Here is a 27,702-nt window from a genome sequence, read left to right on the forward strand (position 1 = left end):
TGCTGTTGTAGTATTTCTATTAGGGATACGCTACACATTATACTCTGCATTATAGAAATATACACACCTGTATTGCTGTATGTCTCTTGCAACGCCCAACCTTTTTCCTGGTCAAAGCTAGGAGATAGATTAGCTTTAAAAGTAGTTAAAAAAAAAAAAAAAGTAGCAACCTGTTTTCTTTTCTTCCTTTATTCACACTGGTTCGTAGGTGTGGTCATAATATATGTATAAGCACTTAAAAAGAATTGATCTACAGACACTACATCCTATCTCTGTAGCATTTTCACAGAGTTGAGAAACGACATATCTATAATGTAAGAAGTTTGTTATCTTAGTTTTACATTTAAAGGCGATTTAAAACATCATACATCATAGAGATAAAAGGCACAGTCACCCCTGTATTATATACACAGTACAGTGCTACAGCATTCATGAAACCTGTGACAAATTTCCTAGGTGATGGCTTTTTATAGTCTTAAAATTACATCTATTAGCCAGAGTGTGCATTTTTCTTAAAGGCGCCACATAAAAAAACCTTAGAAATGTCTATAGATCCTCAGGGGTGCGGCTGATGGACTATTCATGACTGTGAAATAAATGCGCTATAAAAAAAAAAAGTATAAAATGCTTGATTGCAGTACTAAAATAAGTTATCAAAATGACTGAAAGCTTCAGTTGTGAATGTTTGTGCAGCGACGAGTATAATTCACATGTTTCTGAGGTCTGCAGGCACAGTTTATGCTGGATGTCTTAAAAAAACTGATCTATCAAATCCATATGCATCAACATGGAAGCATTTGGAAGCATCTCTGTCTAAGAAATAAATTATGTAAACTCTCTGTCTGCAATTCACTGAACAGATATTTCAACACTTTGGGTGGTGGTGGAGTGAAAGGAGGAGGGTAAATTAAACTCACAGCAGGACAGTTTTGCTTACCTTGTCTTTGATTTATGTTGCAATTTATCCCACTTGATAGGTTTTCAAATCTGAACACACAGAGCCAACCTGAGCAAGAACATAAAGGATTTCTACAGAATACTAATTCCTTTTAAGTTGCTATTTATGGTGAATCTAAATCTTTAAGTGCATCTGACGTCCTTATCCCAGATGTTTACAGACTCAGTGGAGGTTTGCTGAGAAAGAACCACAGACGAAAGCCTTAGAGGGCTTTATTTGGAGAAATCAATTGAGTGCAATCTTACAGTATCAAACACTGCAAGAGTGGGTTTTTTGTAACATTGATTATGTCTATTCTTTTTGTGCTGCTCTATCCAAATCAATAGTTTATATTTGCGACTGAGGAAGGCTACAGTCTCTGAGCTGTGGCTTTTCTTGTCATCCACCGCAACTGTGTAGAATATCCGGGAAGTGTGAAAGAAAACTATTTCATTGGAGTTCTTTTATTTACTTTTAAGTGTCAGGAAGCTACAAAGCTAAAATAAATAATCCACTGGAATGTTTTTGTTATTTGACAGTTTAAGTTCGTGCCTGGTAGAGATTATTTTGTTGCAGAAATATATTGTAACAAGATGCGCACCGAAATTTGAAATGTCACTTCACCCACGTGTTGTTGGTATTGTTTTGGTTTTATTTGTCCAGAATTTAATATCCATCTCTGAGTTTTTACCTCCTCCAAACACCAGTGGGAGTGAAAAGAAACTGTAATCATGATGCTGAAAGGCAATATTGAAATGCAACTTCATGTTTTTGTTTTTGGACTCACTTTGCATCATTTACAGTTTAGACTAACCCTCATTTATTTTATACTTGGACTTGGTGGTCCTGGGTCTGTCCAGCGTTTTGTGTTTTTGAATAATAATAGTCTTTGATTTCATTGTTATAGTTTCTGGTCTCTTGATTTCTATCTCGGTGCTTCCCCTGTCTTCCTTGCGTCACATCTGATCTAGTTATGTTTTCATGACTGTGCTTCTCCTAGTTTCCATGTCTCTGTGCCTATCTCGTGTTTCCTGTTTTACTTTGACAGTGTTATGTTAGCATTATCCCTCTGTGCATTTAAATCCTTTGCCTTCCTCTGTTTGTTGATGGATCGTTTGCGCTTCACTCACTGTATTTCCCACGTCTCAGGTTTCCATGTTCCAGGTCTCAGGTTTTTAGTTTCTTTATACTTGTTTCTAGTTTCCTTCCTGTTTAAGTTTTGTCGGTTTTGTTCATTTTCTTCCTGCGCTTTTGTTTGTGTTTCGTTCTGCCTCAATAAAAGACACGTTTCAGTTTAAGTCTGTTGCCAAAGTCTGCATTTGGGTCCACGCTCCCTCCATGGCAGACGTGACATCCTGTTTGAATTAAGTATCTTTAGCTCCTCCCCCTTTAACACTACTTTACCTTCAAACAAACTTAAAGGGAACTGATTGGCTGTCCCTCCTAAACAGAAGGTTTGAACCACAAGAGAGAAAGGACTTACAAAGCTAGAGTTGTGTGCGATGTGTGAGATGACCATGTTAGAGAAATCCTCTCTGTGACATCATGCAGAGTCATTACTAGAAAAACTGTCTCAGGGATTACTTTCACATACCCCTGTAACAATATATGCATAAGAGGAAGTAAGGAAAAGTATTATGGATCCGCTTTTAGGAAGACCTTGGCATTTCATAAACGAAGCTTATTTGCTTTCTCAAGGAGAGAAGGTGCATGCCCCCTTCTACGGTAAGCTAAAGCTACAGCGAGCCGTCGGTCATCTTAGTTTAAATCAGCCTAATGTGGGTTTTATGGTCCTGCACTGCACTCACTGGCCACACACAGAGTGGGATAATGGGGAATTCATCCTCCACAGAGGCTACTGAGACACACTTGTGTGGAGTCCTCCAAAAGAATGCTGATTGTTTGAACACTTTGCTTGAATATGAAAGGGAGTAACAGCTGAGTACACTTAATAAAGGAAGGATAAAAAAATCAGAAAGCTTACATATGAAACAGACAATAGCAGCAGTGGAGACTGTTTATTGTTTTTTCATCACTTCACTACAAATAATCTTTGTCTGACTGTAATCTCCATGACACGGGCTAAGCTAAAGGACAGCAGCAGCACAAACGCTCCACCTTTTGTTCACACTCCCTCTAAGCGACAAAACTCAACTTATTTAGGTATAAGTCTACAAAGTTCTGCATGGCGCCTACTGGTATAGTATTATGTGCTACAAATGCTACAACTCAAGAAAATTGCAATATTTCATTTAAGTAAACACAGCAGTAAAGACGTCCAGTACAAATGAAGTTATATGTAAATACCTGTAAATCTATGCTGCTAAATTACTGCAATAAAAATAAATCACTGGTTATAACACAAAACAACAGGGTAAGAAATGAGGAGACAGTCAAAGTTTGCAGTATGAGACAATATAATAGATTTTGCAGTCACAATTAGCAATCGCACTCCTGCACAGCAGCCAGGTGCTGCCACAAACCAGACTGCCCAAATTGACCCTGCCAATAAGCCCCGAGGGAAAACCGTTAATGTGTTAATGTTTCAGTATCTACAGCACCACAGGACAGAAACATTATAATTATAAAAGCTAAAACCCAAGTGGAAAACAATCACTGGTTGACTGAAATTCAAAGAAAAAAGAAGACATAAAGTAAATATAACGACTAAGAAATGTCACATCTGAAATTGAAGTCTACATAGCATGAGCCGCTGCAGGGCTGTAGGTCTATACCTTGAATACTCAGACGTGAGTCTCCATAATAGAAAAAAAAATCAACAATGAATTAAAGAGCATTTCATTTACACTTCAGCTTTCATTACTATTCCTCAGGGGAAAACAACCAGCCACCAACTCTCATTTACAGCAACTCATTTATCCTGGAAAAAGTATACTTTTTAGCTTCATTATGAATGCAAGCACGTACTGTTAATTGTGCCAGAGAACAGGTTTTTAAAACTAAGCTGAAGACACATTTGTTCACCTTATCTTACAAGTCTTAATTCTATGGCTTTTAGTTTTTAAATTTTTACTGTTTTTAACTTGTATTGTGTCTTTTACCTGTATTGCTATGTATCGCTTTTATTTGTATTTTTATCTTTTTAGTTTCAAATAGCTGTACAGCACTTAGTTTGAAAGCGCTTTATAAATAAAGTTATTATTATTATTATTATTATTATTATTATTATTATTATTATTATTAACATGTTAGTTGAAAAGACAAACTATGGTTTGCATTAGCTGAACACACTTAAATCTAGGTGGCTGTGAGCAGACTGTAAGTTTGGGCATGATGAAGATACCTACTAGACCTCAAGGATGGCCTTTTATGTTTTTAACACACCTTACTGTGGAACATCAGTGATTTGATCAGTGTTTCAGGATTTTCAACATCATACACCCTCACCTGGGTGATCAGTCCTCAGTTTGTGTCTTGGGAACTTGTGCTGTCCAACAGGTTGTTCCTTTTGCTTCACAGCAGTTTTAGCACTTTCAGTGCTTTTCAGCAGCAGCAGCATGTTCCTGATGGCTCTCTTGAGCAGCTCGGTGGCCCCATGGAGTGAATGTCTAGCTAAACCTTGGCACTTGGCCAAGCAGTGGGCCCTCAGTACCCTGTTTTGGCAAATTTCTATGAACTCCTTGTACTTGGCTCTCTTCCTCTTGAATGCCTCTTCCAGCTGGTCTTCTCAGGGCACAGTCAGTCCAGCAGGACCACTTGCCTCAACGATTCTGACACTGGAACCATGTGAGGTCTGAGTGTAGTCACGGCTTTGGTGTCTGGGAATTTGAGCCATCACTGCAGGTTGACCTTCAGCTGCCAGTGAGCTGTTGCTGCTTCTCTCCAGCTTTGACAAAAGAAATAAAGCACTTTGCTGTTTGTTTTGCCGTCTGATGAAAGAGATCGCTGCACAGATGGCCTCTGCGATAATCCCAAGCACCTGGTTGTGATGCCACCAATAACGCCCGTCTCCCAGGGCCTTTGGGCGGCAGCTGAAGATGTGTTCCAAGGATGTTATTCCCTGAATATTCCCTGGCACAGGGGACAAATTGGGGCTTCACCCCATGAGGAAGAGTGTGGTTGGGCTTAGGAGGACATTAAGCTAATACTACCATTCTTACTTCAATTGTTTCCAGTACTGGAAAATCGCCCAGAGCACAAATTCACATGCACTACATCTCATTGAAGAGAAACTTCAGTACAACTGCTTATTTGACTGGTTTCATATTTTTTAGGTGTATTTCTGGGGACCCAAGTAAGTGCAGTGTTGAATTCGATGTTTGGATGAGTGATTCTCATATTTCGGATAAAAATATTTCCCCTATAGTGACCACAGCCTGCTTCACTCTGTTTGGGAAATAGGATTACATTCAGTGCTGTGAAAAAGTATTTGCCCCCTTCCTTATTTGTTAGTGTTTTTTCATATTTGTCACATGTATATGTTTCATCAAACAAATGTTAATACTAGACAAAGATAACCCAAGCATCTCGAAAAGCCTGTTTTTAAATGATGAGTCAAGTCATTCAAATTAAACTGCAATTGTAATTAAAATTAAGTGACCCCTAAAACTAATAACTGGTTGTGCCACTCTTGGCAGCAAGAACCACAAACAAGTAATTATGATAAGTCTTTCACATTACGGTGGACGAATTTTGGCCCACTCGTCTTCACTTTTGGAGGGTTTTCGAGCATAAACGGCACAAACGTTTAAGGTCATGCAGAGCATCTCAATTCAGGCCTCTCCAAAATCTTCATTTTGTTTTCTTGGGGGGGTTCAGCCCTTTAGAGATGGACTTACAGGCATGTTTCAGATCACCTTCTTACTGCAGAATCCAAGTGACACAAATAAATAGATAAATAAATAAATAATAATGGTGTTTTGCCACAAGCATTCTGTTTTTTCCCAGCTGCAAACCTCGGTGTGAACAGTTTTCGTACAGGTAAAACTTTCATGCTGAAAGAAGCGGTTGAGCTTTTCAAACATGATTTTTCAGGGCTGTGATTAATGCAAATGAAATTCCTTTCAACCTCCTCGTAAAACTGAAACTGAATCTGAATCTGCAGAAGTTGGAGAAAAATATGCATACTCTCTCTTCCTCTCTCTCGTTTTTTGGTTGCTATTCAGGTGAACCTAACGAGCAGTACTCCCAAAATACTCCTTCACAGTCTGGCAGATGTTGGCTGAACAGTGCAGATCTGTGGAGTTCAAGACGTGCCAGCTGACTCACGAGCATGTGAGTGACTCGTCGTGACAACATATCCATCACCGTGCCGGAGCCAAAATAACGCATGTGAAATGTAAATGGTTTCATTGCACAGAAAACACGCACAGTAATCTCTCTGGTGCTGCAAAGGTAATAACCTGAAGCGAATAAAAAAAAGATTAATTACACAATGTAATGCAATACCTAAAATACTGCTCGTCTTCTAAAATATATTTTTTGCTTTACTGTGGTTATATGCAGGAGGAGATGGCAGTGCTCTTTAATGTCGATGTCCTGATGAAACATTTCAGGTTTCAAATCTCGAAAAACAAAAACAACGTCTCTTTGTTCTCGGTCGGCTTGAACACCAGACCCCATCTGTTCTCCAGGGTGAATTATGCCGTCTGTCATTCAAACCAGATCAAACTGAGGTGATTCACATCTGCATCATGAACAAACACGAGGCAACTGATGCAAAAAAAAATACATGTACTTACAAGCACTTTGTTTCTGGTTCCTTACGCAGGAAAATAATGAGCCTGCATACTGAGCGGGAAACTTCACAGACTTCATCCAATCCCAGGTTCCCTCCTTCAAATCTCTTGTAATGCAGATAACAACACTGAGCTCCTCTTCAGTCTGATTTTTATCCTCTGGCAGCATAACTGCAATATATACAGTACCGTGCCATCGTGGTGTGCTACTGGTTTGGATTTTCTCTCTTTATATACTTACTTTATATATAAAGTAAGCGATGGGGTTCCTGTTGAAGACGACCTCGTTTTACCTAAAGTGTTAACCATGTTGGCCCAAGATTTGATATTTTATTTTAGCAGTTTCTGGATTCATTAAACACTCTCCATGATGATTTCTTTCAAGTTTATCTGCATAATTAGCTATTAGCTGATTAGAGTAGTTATTTTATTTTAGGGATGCTAAGCTGTATTTTGAGTCTTACAGCCTCAAAAGGAGAAATAGAAAATCTCAGTGAAAGATTAATTTTAGGTTGTTATTTTTTCCTCTTCACTGACAATAGGATGGCCAATTTTCCAGTAAATGCTGCAAGTGAGTCAGAAAACCATCTTTGCTTTTGTAAAATTGCAGGCCACAAAACAACTCATGGGGGCTTTAAATTTATGTCTGTATACTGACGTCATTTCAATAATGAGTGTAAAGCCCTGTGTGGTTTGATGGATTCATACAAAGGTTTTTGAGTGATAATTCTTTGAGATTGAAGAATACATATCAAATTGAAGAATTTGATATGTAAGCATTTATGCTTAAAGGCATTGAAGAAAACATTTACTGATACCTTCATTTAAAGCTTCATTAAATGCTTGGATCCAGACACATCTGTTCTTTCCAGACTTGAAATAATAACTTGGATCAGAGATCTTTGCAAACAAATGTGTCCAAAAATGCAAGCGCTCTAATGTTTATTTATTAAAAATGGGTTACGTAACAAATTACAGTGTTTTGTTGTTTTGATTTGAGTTGTTGAGTTGAGTTGTTTTGAACGATAATTTTTCATTCTAATTTCATTTTAATGAAGAAAGACAAAATGTTAAAAAGAAAAATCCAGATAAAAACTACATTATATAAAATGTATTAATTGTTTACCTACTTATTCACTCAATGACGTGAAAATCAATCTATAACCTTTGTGTAATCTGTTTGGAATTTTCTTTCTGGGTTTTTGGTTGATATGCTGTCTCTCTCCTTTAAAATGAATACATCCCAAAAGATTTAGAGGCTTTGTAAGTGAAAAAATTGAAATCAAAGAAATTGTCAAGGTTTTTTTTTTTTTAACATATCTTATCTTTACAAACTGTTGCATCATCTCCCTGAGCTTCTGATATATCACTGGCATGGCAGTAAAATCTGACATGATAATACACTCATGTCTTCATCCCAGCTGCAGCGCCAGGTTACAAAAATCACGAGGTGCTTGCCCTGTAGACATGGCAACTTGCGGGAGTGGGTGACATCAACTACAATGCTGTTCACCTATAATGGTGTCCTTAAAGTTAACATTCTAGATAACCGACTGTATCTAGACATATTGTTTTGGGTGCTAAGTTATCAGCTAACACCAGTAAGTTTTGGTTAGCTAGCTGCACCCGTGGCTTTTATGAGCACATTGCACAAACCGACACAGTTACACTGCTGACTGAGTATAAATGAATGCTAATGCTGCTATGTTCTCAGAGTAAGTATATTTGCGAACAGGCTTCTGCCAAGGTATTCACAGCTTTATCTGCAGAAAATAACCAGTTAATGCTGCTTTAAAGCCATCAAAAGCCAAATAGTAGTCTGAGCATGTAGCTGTGGTCTAAATAAAAGTACCACTGTTATTCTTCCTGCTGAGTTGAGCTGTGTACTTGAAGAAAAACGGGTAAAGATTCAAACCTTTTAGTTTTCATCAAAGACATAAAGCAGAAACAATTCCATTCCCATTCTTGGGTCTAGCACAAAATGGCCCTCAAGCTACCACAATACACCTGCCATGTTCACATCCTGCAGAAAATTGTGGCGCGGTTGACAGCACAATAGGCCGATGAATAAAAATGGGGAATGTTTTTCTAAACTGTATTTGCAAGAACGTAATTACTATCAAGCAAATCTTTTTATAGCTGGTGTGCTGTTTCTGCACTGCAGTATATTGCAAAGCTGCTACTTTTAGTGAGTGCAGTTCATTCACAGACAAGATCAATGCATTTTTCCATTTGCTTTGTTCTTTTTCTTTTTCTTCTACTTAAACACAGCCTTACCTTACAGCTTGCTTTTTTTTTGATCAGACAGCACACATGGTAGTCTACAGTTGTGTATGTGTTCTGACAGTGGGGGGGCAAAGTCATCAGGCTGGTAGGATCAAAGCGCTGAGCGCTTACTTTCCCTCGCCAGAAACTCTCAATATTACAGATAAATTACTAAGAAGACGACAAAATGTCTGACCTCCGGTCTCACTTCACACTGTGAGCGTGTGCTGTGCAGACAGCTCAAGGAGCTCAGTTCATTTTATTCAGCTTAGAATATGTGAGGGTGAAATGTCTCAGTTGGAGGCAAATAAAAACATGTCATCTTCTTTGCTTTTTCCTGAGCAGCTGTTTGCTGATTCTGGACAGTTTTCTTTATAAAACCTGAAAAAGCAATGCATGCAACATGAATCCTGCACTTAACACAGCAACACAGACAAAACCAGTGTTCTGATCTCAGTCCACTGAAGCCATGGCCTTCTCATTCAGCCTGAAATAGCTTCACATTTTTTAAGTGATGCTATGAAATTCTTCAAAGAATCTTCTCTCAGGATAAATTAAATTTCATTAATGTACCTTTATGATGAATCATAGATTGTATATAAAAGATGGAAGCAGCCACCATAACGTCACCCATTGTTTTTGCCCCCCTTTTTTTAAATGAATACTTTCGTTGTTTTGGTTTAGTCCAATGCATAGAAATAAACTGTAAATAAAAGATGGACATGGTAACCATGCCACCCATTGGTTTGTGAAGCCTTATAGAAAGAGTGCAAGAGGTCCAGTTAACCCTTTAAGACCAGTCGGAGCGGGCACGCTCCGTTTTGCGTAACTATTTTTAAATCCCTGTAGAACTGGAACCACGTAAGCTATCACAATAAAAGAAATTTGCATATGAAACCGGAGGAGTTGTACTTACATGTTATGCCATCAGTTTGTCCTAGGTCACAGTTTCCTTCCACATATAGCTTTGCAAAAATTGCATAAAAAGCACTTGCAGCAACAAAAACATAATAATCCATAAACACGCTTTACTGATCCGATGAGCTGTTCGTAAAACTTCCTATGTTGGAATTTCCAACTAAGAAATGCATTCCTGCCTGTGCACTGCTTGCTCTGTTGTGCAGGATTCAGGTCCATTGTGTAACTGACACCACCAACATTAACAGGGCGCTTACATTGGAGCCTCTTATTCTCTTTCGTGTTTTGTTTGGGTTTCCGGCAATGCCTTAAATTACCAAAATTAAAGAGGGGACAGAGAGGGGATAGCCTAACATATGAAACAGGAAAAGACCGCAGTGTAATCTATTATTTCAACAAAGTAACTGTATTCTAATTATTACCTTTTAAAACTGTAACTGTAACGGAATACAGTTACTCATATTTTGTATTTTAAATACATAACACTGGTACATGTATTCTGTTACTCCCAACACTGCTAACATGTAACATGTAAAAATTGTGCATGTTAGCATTTTAATGTAATAGATTTAGCTTACTGCATAACTTTAAACACATTACTGAGCTGCTTTTGTGAAACAAATATGCAATATACACTTATTATATATAATTATATATAATGTCCTTATATATAATTGTGACCTATTTGTGTTTGTTCTTAAAGGCAAACTTCCAGACTAATTTGAATGTCTTGCCGTTTCATAACTTCATAAATTCATAACTGCACCCCATTCGGGCACAGTCAGACAGAGTAATGGTTTTAGATTTTGTTTGCCTTACTTTGTCTTTGTGTGTGTGTGTTCTTGCCACACATTTGTCACTTTCTGATCCCCGTTGTGCTCGTTCTGTCTTTTTTGCTCTGCTGGTGAGAATGTATCACTATGGCTGAGTGCACCAGCCAGCTACGGTTTAATGTCCTTGATCCCACCTTTTTAAACATACAATATTCATGTAACCTGAATGGTAATGAAAGAATTCCTGCAGGACCTGCAGCAAATGTCTTTATGCAGTAAATTAGCATTACTATACTGAGGTTACATATAAAAGTAATTAACGAACAGCCCATCACTGGCACCCTTTCAAGGCCTCTGGTCTGCTTTGTCTACTTTGTCTGAGTGACATTTTGCAAGAACTAAAACAGATTAAACATTTTCTCCCAACACAATTGGAGGCAAAGCTTTCAGAGTTTGTGAGGTTCTTGGAGGAGGATTCACTTTCACCACGTTTGTCTTCTTCAGCGGAAAAAAAAAAAGAAAAGGAGAAAACAACAGCTCTTTGTTTGGGATGACAAGCGTTGACAACTAACAAAAGCATCTTCATGACAGGTGAAAAAAGCAAAAATGGGTCTTTTGTGGAATGAGTTTACCTTGTGTGCCTTATATCCATGTTAGATTTAACTCGATAACATGAGGATTTAATGTAATCCATATAACACATATAGGACAATAAACTGCATCACCTATAGATGCCGATATGAGATATATAACTCTAGATCTTAAAAGCTTTCTATAAACAAACGCTGAAGAGGACAGACTGACAGGATGAATAGAGATACATAGCTGGAAGTGAACTCAGACACAGAGAGCAAAGCACAGGCTGTATCCATGACACTGCCAAGAATACTGGAATAAATATTGTATGAGGGTGTCTTCGATATATACAGAGCTGCTTTTATGTGCCTGTATTTAAAGGATTTTTGAGGTATAACCCTAGCTATTTTAACCCTAACCTTCTGTTTCGGAGACTAAAGCACCTTTCTTGGAAAGAAATTAAAAGATTCTCATCTAATATGAGTTGATTGCCTACCAGTCCTTAGACCACACTGGAAGGACTTTATGTACAGCACTTACACTAAGTTTCAAAACTAAATATATGATTTAATATGAGTCACATTCGACCTGATTTTTCTTCTTAACTTTAATATTTTGAATTGGGGTGAATTGATATTTGTCCAAACCTCCGAATTTAAAAACAGCTTAACATTTTCCGACCAACAGATGTAGTGTGATATCAACAACTACCAGCTGCACTCTGTATGAAGAATGGAGACGTGTTTTGCTGTGCCAAGAGATTATAAGAAGCCAAGCGTACCAAGGTGAGCCTAATCGTTTCAAAATGTAACACAACATACAAGCGTGGACTAAAATGTATCGTAATCATTGTTATTATTTTATAAGGAACAATAAAAGTGACTTTTATCCACCTCCAATACACCAGACATCAATAATTGTTGCAGTGTTATTTTACTGAAATTGCTTCCCACCGTCTCTTGGCTGATTAAAATCTTCATAAGTTTGCTGGTATATGGAACATTTTGGCACACTGAGCTGGGCTCTATGACTCCTTCCAGAGGGGAGAAGCTAATAGTAAATTATTTTTAGTGTGTAGTAGTAGTAGTAAAGTAGGGACTTTTTCCTGTGTGTGCACTCCTGTAACCAGAGAGGCACATGTTCCAGCTGGTGGGCTGGAACATTGTACCAGCATTAAAGTTAGCTTTTACATTTAAATTGCTTTTTTTTTTTTGTAAGTAGAGAGTTACTACCCCCGTCACTGTTTTGCTAATCAATGCGTCATTTAAAGCTGTAGCTATAGATTGCCTCACTCGAAATCATAAGATTCGTCAGCCAATAGATGCTTCACGAGGTTCTAAGCTGGCTCTTATGTGCCCCTTGAATTTTTGCTCGTTTAGAATGACATATTCATATTTATTGCACAGATTGTGGTGCATCGGGTTGTTGGGGGGGTTTTTTCAGGCCACTTTTCAGAGGTAACTGCTCATTTTCTTCTATTATAGTCGACTTCCAGCCATAAACGCACAGAGGGGAAAAACGGAGGGACCCTAACCACATATTAGCTTGTTTTTCTTGGTAGAATTGCTTAAAATGAGGGAGTAGCGTGATTGTAAATGATAATAATCAAGCAGCTCTTTCCATTTTGTCTTTAGTGTCACTTAAATCTTGTATTTACAGGGCTGGGCAGTGTGAGGAAGTGTCTTACCACTGTTGCCTGGTGACTGCAGCACAGCAAGTGCACCTAACAAGCCACAAGCCATCACCGGGCTTGTTTCTTACCAATGCACGAATAAACATCACCCAGCAGACTGTGCTAGCAGTGAAACTGTGTGGAAACTGAATTTTGAGTTGATGTTCAGGGGGAGGCGAGCATCCCCGTGACGGACTGTTCATCTTGTTATTTTATTTCCACTACTTTAATATCAGACCATGGAAATTCTTTGACTGTAATGCTTGTGGTCCTGATGGGCTCCTTAGAGCAGTGGTGCAGTATGCCACCTGGTAGAGGACATAGTAAATCTCATAGGAGGGCATCACTGAATTTGAATTGCCATCCAAGGGCGGATATGACATGCAATATTACATCTTTTATAGAAAGCTACTTTTGTCTCTCATTAATCAGTTTAATTCGTGTCTCTTATGTCTTTATTAAATCCTTGGCTTCTTCTGCGAAGTGCACCACAGCCAGCTGGCTCTTGTTCTCATAAAAAGAAGTGGAAGTGGAAGGCAGCCAGCCACTGAGATCGAATCTGGGATATGTCTTGGCCTCTAAGACGGACAGAGAGAAAGGGGGGTGGGGGGGCTTGCCACAAAGAAAGTGGTTTCCTTCAGTCTCAGCTTTTTATGTACGACAGTAAGGCATGCACAGCCTCTTCCATGCAGATCTCATGTGGGAATTCATTGCCTTGGTAGTCAAAAACCAATGAAAATGTGGCCTCTGAGAAAATAGAGAGAGCTGCAAAGTGACGAGAGAGCACTTTTTGAAAGTTTTACATATGCAGCTTTTTTTTGTCTCCATTTAACGCTTAACTGTATCTGTGCAGACACACCAAGAAAATAGTTTCACTACCTCGAATAGCAAAATGAGCTTTAGATAGCATATAACAGAAAAAAGTGAGTCTTTCCAAGAAGCTCCAAAATCCAAATTGCAAATGTTTGCCTCCACCATAAAAAAATATGTTTGCTGGTTTTAGTCTGTTGATCATTTCACCACTTCAGTGCGCCCCAGGGTGGCTGTGGCTACAATGTAGCTTGCCATCACCAGTGTGTGACTGTGTGTGTGAATGGATGGATGACTGGTTGTGTAAAGCGCTTTGGGGTCCTTAGGGACTAGTAAAGCGCTATACAAATACAGGCCATTGCCATTACTTCAGTCGAGGATAAAATGCCTCAATAAATTTGTTACCAGGAAGCGAATCTCTTAAAATTAAGATTTTAATCTCTGTCTTTCACAGGAGTCCTGGACCAAGGCAACATTAGCAAAGCATACGTTTCAGTAGCAAACATGGACACACAGGCGAGCCCTGCCTGGGTTTAAGCCCAGAACCCTCCTCCTCTGAGGCTTAGACGCCATACTGGAATAAATGCTCTATGAATTTTCATAAAAATTGTTAAGGACGTCCCTGCTTTACGGTGGATGACATAAGACTTGTTTATGATTATCTGATTTTTCTTCTAAAGCACCAAAAAGTAAAACATGTTCAGCCAACTGTTTGGTTTACTACCAAATATTAAACAGCGATGATTAAGCACATAAACGTGAAGATGCTTTTACTGTTATTGTGAGTAAACCACCCAGGTGGGAGGAAGTTTAAACCTGAAAACCCGATGATGCACAACATTTTGTTTCTATTTTGTGGGTCGAAGGACACATTTTCTTGAAACGGTGCTCTGGAGGGCAACAAGACTTAAAGTAAATTTGCTCTTGTTTGGTAGGTGTGTCAGACGTGTTATCTTATAAGCAGCAACAGGCCGCCAGTCCATCACATGCTAACAAAGACAGACCGAAAAGCACTCTTTCCTCCAAATTTCACATTCTTTCTGATTTGATTTGAGTTTTATTTTGTTCAATTTGTGCATTTTGTGTCACCAGCTATAGTTTTTCTACCATTTATATGCATCCTCTATAGGTTGCCATCATGATGTAGTAATAGTTGGATTTGAACATTTTTGATTACTAAGACCTTTTTTATGCTCCTTGATCTCTTGTATTGAGATAAATGAACTCAAGTTGGCTTCGGGCTATAGGCCATCTTTCCCTCATCATTGGTTTTCTGGCAGCCTCAGAGGCTCAGAGGTGTGCAATCAACCCTCCTCTGCTCCTACAAAACATCTGACTCAGGATACAACCAATACTTCCTCCCTGAAGAGAACGGATCTTCCTCCATGAGTATTGACTTGATGAGAGCTGGTTCGAGCTGGTAACAACCCCGGTGGGCTGAGGAGTGCTTTTTTTTTCCTGCTCGTTAACTGATGCTGATGAACTCAATGACCCACATTTCTGATATCACAGTCCCGGCTGTGGTGACAGCTGCTACCTGCCTAACCGGCCCCTTTTCTGACCTCGGGGGGGTCAGTAAAACAGCAGAGACTCATTCTGGTTGCCTGCATGTACACGGAGCACAAAGACTCCAAAATGTTTCATAATACATTAAATGAACACCCTTTCAGATTAAGCCCAGTGCTTCTCTAAAAATGTGAAAAACACAATTACTCACAATTCAACAATAAAAAATGTGTTTTTTTCTTGTAGTTTTACTTATTTGAAAGGTGTCTTTACCTCGTGCCAAGTCAGAAACATTTAGTGCATCATGTTTCAGGTTGTCTGGAGTTTGCCTAACAGCTACAGGGGATAACCATCTGAATCTGTAATAACACAGACCAGCACACAGCTTGAACTCGGAAACCAATCATGCATTCATGTGGTTGGATTACTAACAGAGACACGGTGACATTATCAGAGCTATATGAGGTGGATTCTTTGATATTTCTTGCTCCAGAAAACATTATGCAACCTCAGAATACAAACTGAACTGAGTAGATAGGATCAGCAGGGACTCTAGATATCTATCTTGTAATAAACTGTGACCCGCTGGGAAGACTACTGATTAAATATTTGACTGCATATTACATCTCACTAGGGAACATTTGGTGTACAGCAATATTTAGGTAGGTGATATGTTTCAGAGTTAAGAATGCAAGTACCCAATGATCTTAAGCAGAACATCTAATTATCACTGACAGGAATTATCTTTTGACCTGCCAATGGTTTGCTTAGGCTGATTTGGAGTATTAATTAGGCAAATATGAGAATAATTTGATCTTAGATAATGAAAAAGAAGAGTAGACCAATTTTAGTCATTTGTTTGTTTGTTTTTAATGAGCCCATTCATTGTTGTTGTTTGTTTTTTTACCTGTTGCCATTTGTTTGTGGATAAAGAGGGGGTTTTTTTTCTTCTTTTAATTTTTAACCTCTTATCTCTCATTTACCTAATTTTTACAGTATGTGCACTTACAACTTTGCTAATGTCTTTCATGACTTTTTCTTACCAATTAAAATAAAAAAAATCTAAACAAAGTTACAAAGTGCTTCAACAAACAACACATAAAATATTTAAGAAGAGATAAAAGTGAAACAACATTAGGGCTGGGAATGCTGAAACAGAAGGAAAGAAACGTGGAAATCAAAGACAAAAATTAAAAACAAATAAAAATTAAGAAATTTTAAAAACTCACTAGCAGAATAGTAAGTCTGGTTATAAAAATATGTCTTTAAGATGGATTTAAAAGTTGACAGTGAGCTTGTTGATCTCCTCAGGGATGTTGTTGCAGAGAGTGGGTGTCCTGGCAGGAAAAGCCTGCTTGGTTCTCAGCCCAGACTGTGGGATGGCCACCAGAGCCTTGGTCGAGGGCCTCGGGTCACAACCGGGGGCGCACAGTGGCAGAAAATCTCAACTATATTTTGTTGCGAGCACAGAGCGGGCTTAAAACATTAAATTATTTTTATATAATTTAATTAATGGCTATTTAATTAATGGTTAAACAAATGAAGACAGGCAAGGATAGATAGATAGATAGATAGATAGATAGATAGATAGATAGGTGGACTCAGGAGCCAAAATGAATGAAGCGCTTACCGGAAATGTGATGACGTCGCTTTAGCGGTCTCTAGGTCGGGGCGGGGCTTTGAGTTTCTCTAGCAGAGCCTTGTTGTCGCACTTTTGTTAATAAAGTTTCCTTTTGAAGCCAGTCAAGATGGCAGAGTACGATCTCACCACCAAGATTGCACATTTTCTGGACCGGCATTTGGTTTTCCCTTTGCTGGAGTTCTTGTCTGTGAAAGAGGTATGGAGGTTTTTGCGTGATATGTGTAAAAGTAAAATGCAGTTGTTTATTGGCGGGGTTTATAGGGTAAAATATGATTGTGGCCGGCAGCGATGCGACCTAGCGAGCTAACTGGCTAACAGTCACGTTAGATAGCCGGTCATCTAGCAGCTAACAGCTAGTTTGCAACTGGGTATACACTTTAGTCCTTTATAACCAGATTATTGTTTTAATGCTAGTTGTAGACACCATAAGTGGTTAGAGAATGTATAAAACAGGCATGCAGTAGGTAACTGGCTTATGATTGTTACCCCGCGTGTTAGCTTATAGCTTAGCGACTATAGTGAGCACATAGCATAACAGCTGACTGAATGGGAGGAACCCCATTCACGTGTCTACTGTGATAATCCTGGCGCTATTAAATAGCGTTTATGCCGGTGTTTCATTAATTGAATTCGCGTTTCAAAGGGAACCAATCCTGTGAATATGTGTGTTGTTGTAACAGATCTACAATGAGAAGGAACTCCTCCAGGGAAAGCTGGACCTACTCAGCGACACAAACATGGTGGATTTCGCCATGGATGTGTACAAAAATCTGTATCCGGACAAGGAAATCCCACACTGTAAGAAAACGGCCCAACAGTTTGCTTTGTTACAACACAGTAAGAAATGTTATACCACAGATGCATTTGATTTGTTCACAATGCCTCTCACCACAGATGGGTTACAGACTCTTTAAGCTAGCAATGGTTTTTCCTGAGTTATACAGGGTTTTCTTGTGAATAAAACAAAGAGATCTTGATTTTCCACTTAAATAATTGAGTCGGGTTTAATTTAGTAAAGCTTAAATGCAGTTTAGTTATTTAAATGGGTTACAGTAATGTGCTTTATGGTAACACAAACTCTTTACTTTAACTATATGGGAACCAACCATTGTTATGTGTTTGGTCAACCCCAAAGGCCCCTTTTGATCTAGGAGAAAACCCTCTTATCTTATGTATTGTTTCCTTAATCTTTAAGTTTAAGCAAAGTTTAGCATAGAAAGCCAAATAGAAGCCAGACCTTCGTATTGTAATTTTAATTACTGTCCAACTACTGATGAATCACACTTGGACAGTTTAGAGTTAAGAGATCATGAAATGTTAGTAACATAATATGAACTTAGGCGGTTAAAGTTATTTTTAAGTTATGTTTAAAGGGAACGTTTTGCTTTGGTTTTGTAGTGTCCTGCATTCAATTATTTGTTTTCAGCCAAAGTAAATCTGTCTACCTGCTGCTGACTTGTCGTTGATGTGTTTTACTGTTCTGCTTCAGCCTTGAGGGAGAAGAGAAGTACTGTGGTGGCCCAGCTGAAGCAGCTCCAGTCAGAGACGGAGCCAATCGTCAAGATGTTTGAAGACCCGGAGACCACTCGACAGATGCAGTCCACGAGGTCAGAAAAATTCATCTCTCTCAGAAGCCTTGTTCATTCTTCACTGCAGCTCTGATCAGATTACTCTTGTGATTTTATTTATGTGATCTGCGAAAGTCGTCTGGCTGTTTGACATCGTCTCATCTGTTTGTTTTAATCTTCACCAGGGATGGGAGGATGCTGTTTGACTATCTGTCAGAAAAGCACAATGTGAGTATTTAAATGTTAGCTGTGTATGCACAATGTGTTTCATATTTGGTAAAAGGTGCACTGCATTTTAATCTTGGAAGTTGGGAGCTAGATGTGTGCTTTAGTTTCCATAACAACCAGCTGTCACGGTGAGCCAGCGGGACTGTTATCCAAATCTCTGAATCCTTAAACATCAAACATGATGCACCAGTGTGCTCATTACTCATTCAAAAATCAGAGTAAATACTTGTTGCTTTCTAATTAATTTCTTTCCTTAATTTTAGTCTTTTAATCGAATGTACAGATAAATTACAGTTCTTATTACCGACTAGTCAGTGCATGCCAGCATTGTCCACATCATGTGCATTAGAAAAGGGGGCTTGTTGTCAGTGTGGGGGAAAAGGCAGGGAGGGGAGGGCTTTGTTTTACTAAAAAAGATGAAAGATGCTGCCACATTCACTAATCAGCCACTTGCTGTCAGCTTTCCAGCCTCTCCCTGTCAGATTTCTTAGAGAGGAAATTGATGGTAGCAGTTTTAAACATGCAGCATTGATTTCACTGTACTGCACAGCTGTAGCCTTAATATAATTTTCATTTTAGCCTGAATCAAGCGGATGTATAATCGACTAGTTAAACAGGAGAAAAACAAGATCAGATGATAACTCTAGTAGTCTGAAAACAGAATAAATGAGACAATGTTAAACATTATGGATATTGTGCCTGTATGTAAAGGCAATTTGAACCATTACTCAGCATTTAAGCATTTAATTGACTACTTACGCACATCCCCACTTGATATGTTATACCTTTTTAAAAATGACAGTTTTATCCCAAAAGTTGATTTTGTTCATTTGGATTTCATCGCTCATCCAAGAGGCTTCTTTGGTCTCAGCTAACGAGCAGTGGTGCTGGTTTCTGTCGTTATTCAGCAGCATTGTTTATAAGGCTGTGGGAAATCATCTGAGACTGAAGACGTTAGTTTGAATTGAGTGAAAACGCAGGTTAACAGAATCAACTTTGGGGGATTTTATTACCAAGTTTACTGATTATGCTTCAAGACAGTTTTATTATCGTACAAGTACTGATGGAAGAACTGTAGCTTCCATTTTAATCGCCTATATTTTACTTCCTAGTTTCGTCAAGAATATCTGGATACTCTTTACAAGTACGCCAAATTCCAGTATGAATGCGGTAACTACTCTGGGGCTGCAGAATACCTCTACTTCTTCCGCGTCTTGGTAAGATGTTAACTTATAAATTATACACTGTGTAGTAAATATGAAGTTAGATGCCTTTAATTTTTCTTAAACAGCACTTGGTGTGGTTTGATTTTGATAACTTGTTGCTATCTGCTCAGGTCCCCTCAACAGACAGGAACGCACTGAGCTCCCTGTGGGGAAAATTGGCTTCTGAGATCCTGATGCAGAACTGGGAAGCAGCCATGGAGGATCTCACTCGTCTAAGGGAAACTATCGACAACAATGTAAGAAAATAATTAAAAAGATTGTTTGAGGTGCACATCCATTTCTCTGGTGTGCTCAAAAAAGTTGCATAACTTTGTTTGTTTTTTTGTTTTGTTTTTAAAGTGCATTAAGATGCTTTTCTGATCTGCAAACATTTGTGTCAAACGCTGGTGATGAATTAAAGCCCCCAGTCACACAGACAGGTTGCCAACCTGTGGTCGAAATAGAAAACGCTACAACAAAGGTGGATGTCAAGGTGACGATATACCTGCTGCTCGGTCTGTGGCTTTTTGTAAGACTTGGGGCCACGCCATTGTTTTTGTAGCATTTCAGTCATTGCTGGTTTCAAAAATGGCGGTTTCGATTTTGGTGAATTCAATGCTCCCACGATTCATCAACTAACTGACCAGCCAATCAGTGGCACATCAATGTTACATTTTTAGTATCTGCTCGGATCACTTGGAGCCCCAGCTGAGCAGGTTTTGGTAACAGGTACTGTGACCTAATGGAAAACCCTGAAAACTATGGTGAACCGCGATGAGTCGATCCAAGTAGGTACTGTTGTAACTTTATTACAGTTTATTGTTTGATAACAGCATTTTGGTTATTTTGTAAGTGATTTAAGTGTTAGTCACATGTTTAGTGAGAGCTGTTAATTATAGATTTAATTTTCTGCTAACGGGGAGCATTTAACAGGTATTTTCATTAGAAAACTGCGTTTCCCAGAATTCTTTGTGGTAGACGAAAGTTACTCTGGGGTTTTTAGCTAGCAAAGAAAGTTTCGGGAAGCCATTATATGTTGCTCCGAATGTCGAGAAGCTTTGTTGTACATTCCCCCTTTTGAAGCCTTATATAAAGACTATCGTTTCTACAACTGATGTCCGATCCATTTTTTTGCTAAGTGGATTCGCCACAACAGGTACTAATGAAAAAGGGGCTGTAGTGTGACAGAGGCCTCAGTTTTGTGAATCTTGAGTCACACTGTCAGCAAAGCTTTTAAAGCTCTGGCCAACCATGTTGTTCATGAGAGGCCATAGAAAGAGTTCACTGGTGGTTTGTTTTCCACGTTTATGTGAATATAAAATAAGAAGGCACCAAATCCTGGTTAAGCATGATTAAAGTGTGTTTTACCCTTTTACCCTTGGGTTTGCTTGGGTCCCTGTGACGTAAATTTCAGCATCTGACAGTGAGCGTGAGGATCCACACAGACGTCTGCGTGTCTGCCTGTTTTTTGTGACTGTGCCGACTTGTTCATATTACAGTACACCAACCATGCATGGGAACAGACAGTAAACTTTAAAGAAGTATAAAAGGAATGACTACTTGGCCGTCGGGTCTCCAGCTTTTCGTGTCCACAACAGAGTAAAATCCAGGCCTTCGCCTACTGTAGCCCAGCTTTAGAAGGGAGGACGGTACACCTGATTTCTCACTTTCATCATGAATAGAAACTAACCTACTGAGTCACATTTAATGCTGCTTGCAGGCAGCAATGACTGCTTTTTCCCCACATTCATTAGCACACACTACTTGATGGGTATTGGCGGACAGATACAACCGTGTGAAGTCAGAGCATTTGCCTGTTTTCAGCTTTTTATCTCTCAGCCGTAAAACACAAATGGGAGAAGTTTGTGAATGCGATAACTTGACAATAAGGCCATGTGGGATTTTAAAATTGATACCGTAGGTGCATCTACTAATCTTGGAAGAGTCGAATTTCAGTGACCCGACCTCAAGTTTGGGGTTGAAGGTCAACCTTTCTGAAAATCTTGTGAAAGTGATAACTGCAGAAGGAAGTCCCCAGGGATTTTCACATGTATACCATATGTGCATCTTCTAGCATGTTCTTCTTTTTAAACTCCTGTGTAGTTGTTGGTTTTAGGTTTATAGTGGCAAAAAGTCAGAAATAATCCCTGGTATACAGACCAAGCTGTGCTGATGCTGATGCCTGGCGTGTGGTTGTGTTTGCCGTATGCTGCGGGAAACCCCAGCCTGATGTCACATTTTCTCATGTTTTTTGTTGTGTTTCCTTCCAGTCTGTGAGCTCTCCACTCCAGTCACTCCAGCAGAGGACCTGGCTCATTCACTGGTCCCTCTTTGTGTTCTTCAACCATCCCAAAGGCAGAGACAACATTATCGAGCTCTTCCTCTACCAGCCTCAGTGAGTCACTGTATAATCAGTTATATCACAGAACAGTCGTCTTTCTAATATAATGCCAGGCTTGTGCTCAGGCCACTGATGCGGTCATCTGCTTATGTTATATGGCTGTGAAACCTTTAAACCTTTGAACATTATTGAAGACATTACTAGTTTGACGACCACCTTACTGTTGTATTATCAGTTTCTCTTTATGTGAATGCATTTTCTTGGTTCTTTTTTGAAATACAATGACTGCTGATGCTACCAAATTAACTGTGAAGAATAATTTTTGTCCGGCTCCGTGCTGCCTTTGTGCTTTTCAGATACCTGAATGCCATCCAGACAATGTGCCCGCATATCCTGCGATATCTCACAACCGCAGTCATCACCAACAAAGATGTACGAAAGCGCAGGCAAGTGCTCAAGGACTTGGTGAAAGTCATCCAACAGGTAAGACCGAGAAACTGTTGATTATAGTAATTATTTCAAATGTGCCTCGAGGACTTAATCAACATGACGGCTTCTCTCTCACGCTTGAAGGAGTCCTACACATACAAGGACCCAATCACGGAGTTTGTGGAGTGTCTCTACGTGAACTTCGACTTCGACAGCGCGCAGAAGAAGCTGAGGGAGTGCGAGTCGGTAAGAAAAGCATCCAGTTTTTCGTCTTTGACGGTGTGCTTTTGTCATCGTGCACAGGCCTAAATCGCCGCACAAAAGTTGGCTGTCAGCTGGGACTGAGGGGTGATATGAAGCCAGCCTTGGTGCTGTGATCTCCTGAGTCCCAGGCATTTAACTTTGCAGCTATTCAACCCAAGCAAATCCATGTCTGGCCTGATTTGCTGGCTCTTACTTTTATTCAGTTTGATTTTCAAAGCGGAACAGCTGTCAGATTTCGGACTCTGTTGCCTTCTCTTTAAAAACCCTTGACTTCTATTTTGCAGTTGTGCTCGGGGACCACTTTGCACATTCTCGAAGCACTCTCATCAATTCGCTTTTAACCCCTCTTGTATAAATTATGCAGCGCTCGCAAAGCCTTCAACTATCCTGTCAGATACGCAGAGCGAGCGCAATGATGGAAGAATGAAGATAGTTCATTAAGGAAGTCTGTTGTCATGGATTCTGTTGGTTTGTAACACTCAAGAGGATATAAATTTACATTTTTAATTTTTCTTTCTCTAGAGATCAAAAACTTGTCTTAATTACTGTATAAACATGGTTGCTTTTGTTTTGCGGTGTGCAGTTTGAGGATTAAAGTCTTGTTGAGAACTTGATTGACAGGAAGTAGTTTGTCTGCACGGCCCTGCTTCGTGTCCTCTATGAAATATGAAAACAATCAGTGAGCTAGCAAGCTGCTTCAGTGTGGTAAATAAACTGAATTTATTACACAACAGCTGTTTGCGAAATGAAACCACAATATCATCTGTCTGTCATCGGTGTGTTCATAAATCTAAACTCTTGGAAGTTTGAGATCGCTCAAACATCCTTCTTCTGCGCTGCCACTTTTATTTTTGTAGAAATGCAGTCGCAGCTTAGTAGTACTCTGTGTTTAGTGACAGATTTCTAATCATTAGGGATTTGAATGATGTTGGTAGGTTTTAAAAAACTGTTTTGTGCTCTTCAGTGATGGTTAAAAGGGCTGAATGTCCGTGTGGGTTAAATTTAGTTATGACGATGGAGTTAAATGCTGTGTACCGTACGTAGCTGCAAGAATGAGATTCTATAAATCTTAACCAGTGTTGTTGTGAGTGGTTAGTTTTTAGTAAAGACTCTGCTTTACCAGCTCTGATGCATTGCTGTCATAACCTCAAGTCAAAGAAATGCTTGACAGAATTTCCCAAATAAGTCTGTAGTGATCAACACAACTAGCTTCTGTTTTAAGCGGTTCTTTAAACGGGCTTAAATATTGCTGGACAAGCACCATCCACAGCTTCGTCAGTCGATAGTAGACAGACCAGCAGATCAAACAGCTCTCAGGCACTAAATGAAAGATAGCAGGACTTAAGAGTGTAAATGTGGCGTCTGCAGAGTTTACTGTGAAAGTGTGGAGTTGATTCAGTGCGCTACGTACAACCTGAGCTAATTACTTTTGTAATGCTCCTTTTGTGCTTTTAATAATAATAATAATGGATTGCATTTATATAGCGCTTTTCGGGGCCCTCAAAGCACTGTACAATTCCACTATTCCTTCACTCTCACATTCACACACTGGTGGAGGCAGCTACAGTTGTAGCCACAGCTGCCCTGGGGCAGACTGACAGAAGCGAGGCTGCCATATCGCGCCATCGGCCCCTCTGGCCAACACCATTTCCCTTTTATTTAGTTTTTAATAGAAAGATCTCTTTTACAACAGAAACTATTCAAACTCAACATGTGACAAATGCAACTAATATAATAAACAACATATATAACATGATATACAATATAAAAATAGTCTCAACAACAAACACCGGTTGCTTTTAAAGTAAATCAAACACGTACCTGATGATGCCTCTCGTTGCCTTTTTTGTCAAATATTTGATGTCAAAGGTGTGTGTGGGGTCATTTAAATAAGCTGTTTTCCACTGATCTGTCAAAACACTGTGGGCTTTAAAAAGCATGGATGTTTTTAACTGTAGAGAGATTACCACAGCCCTGCACATACCTGCTTAGTGATGAAGCTGAGATGTGTTAGAAGTAGCCTTTTAAAACTAAATCTACCAAAACATGGAAAGTAGTATATTATTGGTACTGAGGTTGATGATAAACACGCATTAACATCTTGTAGCACTTTATATATAATATGTAAGAAAAACCACTTCAGAAGCAACACACACATGAACTGATTATTAAGCACATTAATGCATAACGACACATAACGACATGTACGACACTGTTTCATTTTTTTATGGTGCGTATTTTCTTTTAGCACCAGTATTTTGATTTATTTTTAACAGATGGTGGGCATCGCCCACTAGCAAGGTCCTGATTATGGTTTGAGGCTCACTCCCACAAACGTGAGGAAAACCAAGGGCTGTGCCATCCACTGCTGTCTGCTGTAAATATAAAAGCATTACTTACTTCAGCTGCGAGTTCTGACAGCCCTGTGTGATTATAGAGAAAAAGCCTCTGTAGAAATGTGTGCTGCATCGTTACTTGGATGGTTTTCACTGAGATATTTTAATATGCAGGTTTGAATAACCAGTAGCTGAAGATCTAAACCACAGGAAATATTTGCCTGCACATCATGTGTGGCTGCCATGTGGTGGTATTATTATGCTCTGAATATATGCACCTTTTCAGCACTGCAGGGTGAGGGCTGTAATCTTTTGGGGCAGAAATGTAGTTATTTCCTTGACTGAAAAGCAAACCCTGTATTTGGCAGAGGGGAACTAAAAATTACTTCTACTGTTTGTTCCTGGTATGTATAAAAACTAATGGATGCTCACCACTCTGTGGTGTTTTTTCCCTGTCAGGTTCTCGTGAACGACTTCTTTCTGGTCGCTTGTCTGGAGGACTTCATCGAGAATGCCCGACTCTTCATCTTTGAAACCTTTTGCCGCATTCATCAGTGCATCAGCATCAAGTATGTCAGGGTTTTTTATGCAGTGTCTTTATTTCTGAAATTATAATTGCTTTTAGAGGAAAAGCAATTTTTTATATATATATATATATATATATATATATATATATATGAACTTTTTCTTTTCTTTTTTTTTTTTTTTTAAAACCTACAAAATCTGTAAACTTTTTGTGCCCAGTTGATTCATATTCTGAACTTGTTTGACCTCTGTGCTTCCATATTTATTTACTTTGTTTTTTTAACCTCGTGTCCTTGTTCTTTTAAAGTTTATTCAAAAGCAGACTTTTGGATTTAACCAGAGGATATTTACTGAAATGAAACGCCTCGTCCTCTTTCACTCTCTCCTCGCAGCATGCTGGCAGACAAACTCAACATGACGCCTGAGGAGGCGGAGAGGTGGATCGTCAACCTCATCCGTAACGCCAGACTCGATGCCAAGATCGACTCAAAACTGGTGAGGCTCTGCATTCGCTGATCCAGATGAGCTTCAAATCACTGAGCGTAAACAGCCACGACTGCTGATTTGAGTAGTAACACTGTGTATTTATTTGCTTGTCAGAGCGCTATTTTTGAAGTACTTTAAACTCAGTCCTTTAGGGGGGAAATGTTAATTCCTGCGAGTGTTTCTCAGGGTCACGTCGTGATGGGTAACAACGCAGTGTCGCCGTACCAACAGGTGATCGAGAAGACCAAGAGCTTGTCCTTCCGCAGTCAGATGTTGGCGATGAACATTGAGAAAAAGCTGGCACACAGCAGCAGGAACGAGGTAATCTGAGGACTTTGCACAGGGATTAAAAGATGTCACCCATTGGTCGTGTTTGTTGTTGCCGGAAGACAAAATGAACAGCACAGTGAAGCATTTCTGCTTGGTTCTAACAAAGTTAAGAAAACTAAATTGTCTTGCAAACATCAAGATAGAATTTGATTGTAACGCTGGCAGCAAACCATCATTTCTATTCAGTATTTTATTCAAGCCTGAGTGAATACTGCAGGATTTTTATCTGTGCAGGACAACAGTGAGCAAGATCACTCATCTGTGATTTCATTTTTAAAAAACATACTGGGACAAGTGAAATAAAACACAATTTAAAATGCAAACGTTTGTGTTTGTATTTAAAGATACAAATGTGTCTCACCTGCATAATCATGTGTCAGATGCTTTTCCTTTGTGCTACTGCCCTCTGATGGATAAATGTGGAAAAGCAGGAGCATATATCTCATTGTATTTGTCTCAGTTCGTTATAATTATGGCTCCTGGTTTTCTTTTTTAATTTTGCAGTACTTCAGTAGTTTTTGTAAGATTTTATTATTTTAATGTGAACTTTTTTCCCAGCTGTCAGTCAGTTTGACAGAATAGCTGGCAGGTATTTTTTATTATGATGGTTCCTAATTTGGAACAAATTTCTTGTTACCTGTACAAAGTAGCCCTTTGTGTTTGTTCTCTTTTTGATGTTTTTTTTTGTGTCATTTCCTCAGACACCAAACTGGGCTGCTCAGGACTCCGGCTTCTACTGAGCATGAGCTGAAACGAGCATCAGGAAGATTCGGAAGCCTCTCGGGATGTTATTGAAGCTTTTTATTGACAGATTTGTCAGTTTATCCACCATTTTTATTTAACTGCCTGTCATTGAACAATAAAAGCAATGAAGCGAGGCAGCTTATTGACACTCAATGTTACATGATAACCTATTTATAATCTGCTATCAGTAGATTTATTTTTATTTGTTTTTTAAGATGAAGCTTATTTCCCTGCACTCTGAAAGTAATCCTCTAAAAACCTACATGACAGTTTACATTAAAGATTTCTGCCCCCCTTTATTGATGTCTTATGTCGTCTTTCAGCCACTAGATGGCACAGTTGGTTTACTTTTTGTTTGATGCTTGCAGATCTGCAGACTGTGGTAACATTTCAAAAGCTGCACATCTGTAAGACTGCAATGACTTTAATTTTGAGTTTCTATGATTTG

At 39.1% G+C, this 27,702-nt stretch overlaps 1 protein-coding gene across 1 annotated transcript; it reads left to right on the forward strand.

Moving 5' to 3' along the window:
- Positions 1 to 16,841: 16,841 nt before the first annotated feature.
- eif3eb (eukaryotic translation initiation factor 3, subunit E, b) lies at positions 16,842 to 27,553 on the forward strand. Its single transcript, XM_085149458.1, has 13 exons — positions 16,842 to 16,994; positions 17,479 to 17,596; positions 18,288 to 18,405; positions 18,552 to 18,594; positions 19,707 to 19,811; positions 19,931 to 20,056; positions 22,070 to 22,194; positions 22,497 to 22,623; positions 22,714 to 22,815; positions 25,629 to 25,738; positions 26,087 to 26,189; positions 26,367 to 26,501; positions 27,212 to 27,553. The coding sequence occupies exons 1-13, from the start codon at positions 16,905 to 16,907 to the stop codon at positions 27,248 to 27,250; spliced, it is 1,341 nt and encodes a 446-aa protein (XP_085005584.1). The 5' UTR covers positions 16,842 to 16,904; the 3' UTR covers positions 27,251 to 27,553.
- Positions 27,554 to 27,702: the final 149 nt, after the last annotated feature.

The sequence above is a fragment of the Neolamprologus multifasciatus genome, chromosome 22, assembly GCF_963576455.1.
Source record: "Neolamprologus multifasciatus chromosome 22, fNeoMul1.2, whole genome shotgun sequence".
Taxonomy (NCBI): Eukaryota; Metazoa; Chordata; class Actinopteri; order Cichliformes; family Cichlidae; genus Neolamprologus; species Neolamprologus multifasciatus.

Excerpts from the sequence above, each read along its gene's own strand:
- eif3eb (XM_085149458.1), top strand. The coding sequence starts at position 16,905 with ATGGCAGAGTACGATCTCACCACCAAGATTGCACATTTTCTGGACCGG. Across the intron at positions 19,812-19,930 it reads TCTACTTCTTCCGCGTCTTG|GTCCCCTCAACAGACAGGAA; the intron begins GTAAGATGTTAA and ends CTATCTGCTCAG. Across the intron at positions 22,195-22,496 it reads CTCTTCCTCTACCAGCCTCA|ATACCTGAATGCCATCCAGA; the intron begins GTGAGTCACTGT and ends TGTGCTTTTCAG.